The sequence below is a fragment of the Lagenorhynchus albirostris genome, chromosome 8 (genome assembly GCF_949774975.1).
Source record: "Lagenorhynchus albirostris chromosome 8, mLagAlb1.1, whole genome shotgun sequence".
Classification (NCBI taxonomy): Eukaryota; Metazoa; Chordata; class Mammalia; order Artiodactyla; family Delphinidae; genus Lagenorhynchus; species Lagenorhynchus albirostris.
In genome coordinates, this window is record NC_083102.1 from 95323313 (window position 1) to 95330986 (window position 7674).

Sequence of the window (7674 nt, forward strand, 5' to 3'; positions counted from 1 at the left end):
TTCCTCTCATCCTTATAAAATCATTTATTCTGTCACAAAATGGTGATTTCCCCGACTCTACTGCTTCCTTGGCGCACTAGCTAGCATTCCTCCACGGGGCAAGCCTGGCCATTGCCCACGTCAAATCAGGAAAAAGATGGAAGGAAGAGGAGGCAGAACTAGCAGACTTGCCCCGGGTCTCACTGGCAAGGATTTCAGGTTAAGACAGCAAGGATGTGGGTGCTTCCAGCCCCTACAGGACAGGCAGGCAAAGGCAGGGAGAACTTGGACCAGGTGCAGTGTGCAGGCTCCTGCTGTCTGCTGTGACCTTTGTGGACCTCACTATTTGTCCTCCAGGTCTCAGCCTCTCGGATTTCCCATCCTTTTACTTCTTTGCTGCATTCTGGGAAATTTATTAAGAGCTATGTTTCAGTTCAGAATCTTTGCTTTAGTTTTGTCTGATTGACGTTTTTGAAGTTTTTTCTGAACTTCTCATTTTAGTGAGGCTTTCTCTATTACTAGAACTCCCGATTGCCTGTATTCTCTCCTTATGGTTTCTATACTTTATTTTACCTTCTTAAAACATTTTTTATTTATATGGAGACGGATTTCTGATTCCACGATGCCAGGTCGGGGGAGGTCTTCCCCACAGTGCACTCCTGGCCCTTCTCCCCTTCTGGGGACACAGAGTCATTTATTGGACCACCTGGGATGCTCTGCTCAGCTCTGCCCTTTTCCTGTTGGGAACAAGCTTCCCACAAGTGAGGTGTCCTCTGCACCAGACGTGCTCTCCCATCACACGCCCAGCACTACTTGTGCCTGGGTGGGTAGCATCCGCCTAATTCTGGGGTTCAGCCCACCTTCTGCAGATATAAACCACATCCTCCATCTTAGCTACACGCAGTGTTTTGTCACAGATGGTATTTTAGCCTCTATCTGCCTCTTTGACTCATTCCTCTTTTTTTTTTTTAATAATACACGTGGGGAACACGTCAAACCCTCCATATTTATTTATATTATTTATCAGATTATTTTACTATGATCTTAAGTTGTTGAGGAACTTTGTGCTGCTGACTCACTGGTGGTGGAAGATTTCCTCACATGATTTCACAATGTCTCACTGAAAGCCCATCCCAGCAAAGCTTCATTTCCATTGGACTCTGTGAAGCTTGGGAAACTGAAGTGTCCCACAAGTCACGAATGATGCCATGAGTGTTTCTGTGAGGTATCTGAACTATAGTACTTACCTGGGACCCATTTTTATACTAATTTCACACGCCTGGGCCTTCCCCATGACGCTCCTAGCAGAGCAGAGTCTGGACTTGACATCCCTCAGGCTCTTTTTCTTCCACTCAGAGCCACTGGAGTCACATTTCCTTGCTGTCACCCTGGGCAGTGTTTACAAGATCCTTTTTCTCAGGGACTCCAGCCTTTCCAAGATTCCGGTTTCATGCAGGGAGGAGTCTTGGGGTTACCTCTTTACCTCAAAGTAAGCCTCCTGCCTCCAATTTTATTGCAGCAATATTAATTAATATTTAAGTTGGGGGGATCGTCTCTGTCTTTTATCCTCTGGCAAACAAGATTCCCACAGGGTGAGGTGTTCTTTGCCTGGGATTGAAATTTTCAGGCAGCTTTCTTTTTTAGGATATCTTGTTTTAGTATCAGAATCATGCTTATATTCCACAAAATGAATTTGAAAACATTCCCAATACAGTAATGATCTGAGACAACCAGCTTGCAATTACACAAATTAAGATACAGCTCCCAGGCTGCACACCTTCACAGGACCCTGTCCTCAAGCAGGAGCAGCCCAAGTTCTCATTTGCGGGTAGGGGAGGGCGAGTAAATGGAACATTACATCTTACCATGCTAAATATTTCCACCCCACTTAGGGGTACTGTTTTTTTTTAATTGAGGTGAAATCCACAAAACATAAAATTAACTGACTTAAAGCGAAAAATTCAATGGCTTTAGTACATTCGTAATGTTGTGTAACTACCATCTCTATCATATAGTTCCAAAACATTTTCATCACCCCAAGTTGTTTAGGGCAGAATTGGCATGATACTTATGTGTCAGATTCAGTTTGCCCACATTATTTTTTAGAGCAAGGAGATTATTTGATATTTAAATGTAAGCAAAACCTTACCTAAAGAAGTTAATTGGACCTGGACATTTTTTGGAGGTCGTTAATTAACTGCTTGAACAATCTTCTCAAGGACTATGGGTTAAATAGGTTTTCTAGTTCTTCCTCACTTTTAACTCATATTTCCTAAGAATATCATCTGTTTCACTGAGATGTCTAAACTTATCAAAATAGTATCTAGCTATTGTATATTTCCCTATAATTAATTAGAGAAATTATAGCTTCTCCAAAGCTGTTTTATATCTTTCTTGGTCTTACAGCTCTCTTATGTTGTACTTTCTGGTTTTTATGCTTCCCTTGAGAATTCTTTTGACTTGTCTTCTCTTATATGGACCACATGTATTCTCCACCCTTGCCCCTCATTTGGAAGTGATTCAGCTTGGTTTCACTTTTAGTATCAGTAATATTTCCTGTTTGATACCTGCAACTATATTGCTCTATGGCAAACTGTGTTTGACATGACAGGAACTTGATAAATGTTTATTAAATGAATGAGTATCACATCAATTCTGCCTTGAACACACCCAGCATATACTACATTCCACCATATTGTACTAGCTATCATTATAATCCTATCTTTCCTTCCATTAATTCTTCCTCCACACTACAGGTCTTCGTTTTACTAAGAGATTTGATCATGACCCATCCTTTCTTAAAAATGGCCAATGGCTCTCTAATGCCAAACTCTTCAGAGAACTTTGCCTGCTTTTCTACTTCACTTCCAGTTTTATAAACTGTCCACATGAGCCCTGTCTCTGAACAGGCCCTCATATTCACACTTCGGTACCTTTCCAATCCACTCCCTGTACACTTCCTGTTGAGTCTCACACCCAACCCCTCAGAGGTCACTGCCTCTCTGACTTCCTGTCCCCATAGCACGAATTACCCCCTTACTCTGTTCCCAGTCTTTTAAACGTAACTCTTTTAGAAAATTTAGTTCATTAATTATACTTCAATTGTTTCCTTCCATTTCAGATGAAGAACCCCTTAGACCAAAGAGCAATTATTCATCTTTTATACCAATAACTGTTATAATGCTTGGTACATAATAGTACCAAGTAATTAGTACTTTAATAGGTGCTTGAAAAGGCCTAAGCCCAATTTCTAACACTAGACAATTTCTGCTCCAGTGAAAGTTAAATCTACCTCTCCACACTAACTTGGAGCCCCAATCACAGCCTTTTCCCCTAGGAAATGTGCTGAGTTAGTAATAGAATCTCTCCCAGGAGAAACCCCCCACCCCATACACGTAATTTTGCATTTCATTTCATGGGCCCTGACAATCAAGTTCCACCTTCTCAACATTGTGGCTGGAAATTGAAGTTTCCCTACTCACAGAAGAGGGGCTGGCTCAGTGGAAAGGCCAGGCTGTGAGAACACAAAATCAAGTTCTAATAATGGCTCCTACACTTAGCACAAGTTAATACTTCAGCTTTAAGACTCAATTCCCAATTTTTTACATGTGAATATGTACCTACTTTGCTAATTTGTCCTCACTGCACATTCATGAAACACCTAGCACAATACGGACATAAAAATTTCTTTTTAATTACAACTGTGTCATGAAACAGGCATGGAATCTCCCTGCCAGTTTCACGAGAGAGACGTAATAATGCAGCTGTCCCTTCCCACTTGCAAAAGGAATGGGAAAAGGAGTATTCATAATCCAAATACTGCTAATGTGGGGGCCATTTGTATTTAAAAGTAAAACCTATTATTTTATATAATTCTTTTTCAATATATTCAAATAAATATTTAACCTTAAACACCTTAGGTTTGTAGTAGTGTGACTGTTGTCTATCTTCTCACGATGGTGTATCAAGAGATTCATGGGACTCCCATGATCAGAATTCCCTTTATTTCCTTCTATATTAATGTCCTCTTTGTAAACATAATCACCAGACTGCACCTGACAGATAGCAATCAAACAAGTGTCTTTTCAGTAACAGCCATAACTTTGGAATCTAAAATTCATTGAAAACTATTACCTCCCAGCCTCAACCCATATCGATTGCTAAATCAACACAATGAAAAACAAGCTTCAGAGGTTTCTCCAGATATTTAATGCAAGATGCCACGTAGCCACAGTCCAAGAGAGGCGGTTACCATTAGGGGAGTGATAGCCCTACTGAATGAAACAAATCAAAATACCGTGATACAGCTACAAGCCTTATACAGATGTATTTCTGTTCTAATTATAATGTAGCCAGTTTGATAAATAAGGTTGCCTCTTGTGCTTTTTGCGTACTTTAGGTTATATACCTTATAGATGAGACAGTCAACCTGACCGGTTTAAGAGCTCTAAAGAGTATTAAAGAGCATTATTTTTACTATAGACCATTTTTTTTTCCAATTAAGAATGGGAAGACACAGCCTTTGGTATAAATAACTTATTCCCATGACAGTATTTAAAGGATATCATCAGTGTTGGTTGTCAGTTGTGCAGTCTCTTGGTAAGGGGGTAGCTAGGGCCTCTTTGCTCTCAGTGAGTGCTCTGGGCTGATGGATAAACACACTGAACTTAACACCCTGGTTGTTGGCAGCTCTGACAAAACCACTATTGGCAGTCATTGTGATGGCTTTTAGGGTGTCTCCTGTCCCAAAAATCGTTAAAGAGCGGCTGTTGATTTTTGAACTGGACACTAGTTTCAAGGCACGCTCAGAAGGCTGGTCTGGGACCACGTTAATTCGCTTAATTAGCATAGCAGCCCGCTCTCTCTCCCCGGGTCCTCCTAAGGTATCTAGGATAGACTGAAAGTCCTTGACGGCAGATTCGCAGGCAAACAACTCCTTGTCCTTCATAAATGCCTCCAGCTGTGGCAGAACCTGCTCTTTCCTCTCTTGCTCTGCTTGTTCGGTGAGCACTTTCTCTCTGAAGATAAAGCGGCAGCCTCCATAGCTGAGGGCGGATACATATGTGATTAAAGTAGTGATGTCCAGGTTGGCTCTTGTGCACACGTCAACCTTGATCTCCGTTGGAAACGCGACACTGGCTAGGATGTTTTCTCGGTCTACTCTGGTCACCCGCAAAAGTTCGGGGCCATCATCGTCTGATTCGCTCTCGCTGGCCTGGAGCTCTTCACGGGGCTCTAACAGAGAGTTCACGGCTACTATGTCTCCCCTCACAGATACACCCATTTCTTTCAGCTTCTCGGCCATGGGGCTGGAGACACTGTTGTAAAATGCGAAGACGATGTGAGGGTTGCTGTACTGCACCGGCTGCTGGTGACTGGCCTGGAGGAAGTCTTCAGCCTGCTCAACGATGCTTTTGTCGCCATACTGGCCCCGGCCCAGCCAAATGTTATGCAGAGCTTCAGCCTTCCGGCCGATGGCTTTCACCCAGGTATGACCACCATTGGCAACGACATCCACCACAAGGGTCTGCTTTTCGCCCAAGGTGTCTGTGTAACCAAATACATGGAGAACGCTGACCACATCTTCCAGGTTTTCTGCCGATTCCACGATGGCTCTTAGGTGTGTCAGGTTAGTGCTCTGTAAATGGGACTCCTTAATGGCTACTTTCCCAGCTTCTACCTTCTGCAGGAATTTTAATTCTGCCTTCAGTTTGCTGCACAGCTTGGCACTACCTTCGATGCCACCTTTTCTCGACCTGGAGAGTGACTCTGCTCTCTTCATCAGTTCCTTGGCTATGGCGATCCGCTCACAAAGCATGGAGTGTGCAGACATGCTGACAGCATTATGCCTTTCCTATGAAAAGAAACAAATCAACCGCAAGCAATTCTCCACTCAGGATTCTAAGACTTCATTCGGACCACAAAGATTATGGAGGCCGGGTCTATGAACCTGGGATTCTGTGTGTCTGATTCTGGAGTGACTCCCTCCTCTGAGAGCTAAGGAAAGGATGATAGCTAGACTTCTGAACTGCTCCTTACGTCCGCTGGGTTCTAACACTCTTTGCGCCTTCATTTCTTCAGCTTGAAGGTCATGGGATCCACAGTATATCCCGGGTTAGGATAAAACGCAGGGGGCTGGCAACCTGCTACATAAGGAATTCCCTTATAAGCAGCCTTACTGTTCGGTTGTCGAGAAATTTTAGTGGAAGGGTCAAGATAAAAATGATTAAAATAAATGTATCCACACAGACTAGCTGGTGAACAAACTGTCCAAAACAGGAGACTCTCTCCTCAATTGACCACGCTAACCTTCCATGAGTGGGTCTCCTTCAACCTGCTGCCTCGTTTTCCCAGGGGCACACGGTACACACGCCCAGGAATCCAGACCGCCTCGTACCTGCATGTGACGTCAACCCAGCCCATTTCTAAAGACCGAAGGCGCCCACCAACTCGGCTCCCGCACCCACTCCGAGGAAAACGCCCGAAGATAAACTCCACGGAGCAGCCCGCGGCGGCCCGGGCGGGCGGGCCTGAGGTCGGCGGGGCCTTCCGGGCGGGCATCCGGCCCTGCTCGGTCCACCTGCACCGCTGGCCCCGTCGGGCAAGCTCGGGCTCCAAGAGGCCCCACGGCCAGCGCCGGGACGGAGGCGCGGGCAGAGAGCGCTCGGCGGCTCGGCGGCTCGGCGGCTCGGCGCCCGCCACCCGACCCGCCGACCCGGCCCAACCCCCTCCCGGCCTCGGAAGGGGCGCCCGGCTCCCCCACCCCCTCGCCCGTTCCCCGGCTCCTCACCGTCAGCGCCCAAGACTGCGAGCGCGAGCAGGCGGGCACGTGCGCGCGAGGCCGGGACCCGTCGAGTAACCTCACTGGGCAGCCCCTTCCCCACTCGGGCCTCAGCTGCTGCTCCGCTGGCGCGAGCTCCGCCTGCGCCAACCCCGCCGCCTCGGGCTTTTCCCGCGTCACGTGGCCCCGCGCCGGGTGACGCCGAGCCCGCTATTCCCAGGCGGCAGCGCGGCCTCCAGAGCGGGGCTGACGCTAGCGCGGCGGCCATGTTTGTTAAGGGAAGAGGCTTCTTCCACTCCCGCCGCGAGGCGAGCGCGGGGCGCGCGACCGCCTGGCCCCAGGAAAGATGATCTCCCACTGGGGCACCAGCCGCTCGATCCCCAGCGTGCCAGGCAGGCTGAAACCGTATCCTAGCATCTAATCATGGTTAGACTTTGCCTGGGGCGGCAGTCGGTGCATTTTGGTGGAGAAAACCTCCCGATCGCGCCCACCTCCTCTCCGCGGGTCAAGTACACCCGCGTTTTGCCATCAAGCTCAAACCCCTACGAGTGCCAGACAGTGGTTGTCGTCTTAGAAAAAGTTTGGCTCATTTTAACAGAAAACTGGCTGGAGAGGTTTGTCAAAGGTTTCACAGCTGTTAAGTGCTGTAGCTGGGATTTCTGACCCCACCCCAAAGCACTTGCCACTGCGCCACCACGGGCTCTCCATTAGAAAGTGTCATTAGAGACGCGCTGCCTTTCTGAAGAGGACAAACGATTGGTGGCTGGCTTCTGAAGGGCTGGGAAATTGATATTAGCTTTAGTAGAGTGTCCAGAGTCACCCATAAAGACTAACTTTAAAATTTTAAGAGGACTTTAAAATTAATCCTATGTCTGCCTGCTCCTTTCCTAAACCTTACTTAAATGACAGGAAAG

The 7674-nt window shown here is 46.6% G+C and overlaps 1 protein-coding gene across 3 annotated transcripts in view; it reads right to left on the bottom strand.

Moving 5' to 3' along the window:
* The window catches only part of C8H7orf25 (chromosome 8 C7orf25 homolog), a 198965-nt gene extending 191925 nt beyond the window's left edge, over nucleotides 1-7040 (bottom strand). For 2 of the 3 annotated variants that reach the window (XR_009542067.1, XR_009542066.1), the window contains exon 1: nucleotides 6770-7040. Coding sequence is in view for 1 of the 3 variants with exons in the window: in XM_060157356.1 (XP_060013339.1) it covers nucleotides 4547-5812 (1266 nt within the window). In the remaining 2 variants the exon portion in view is untranslated. Of the gene's footprint in view, nucleotides 1-4169; nucleotides 5834-6769 lie in introns of those variants that run through there. The other variant, XM_060157356.1, reaches the window with a different exon arrangement.
* Between the last annotated feature and the right edge of the window lie 634 nt (nucleotides 7041-7674).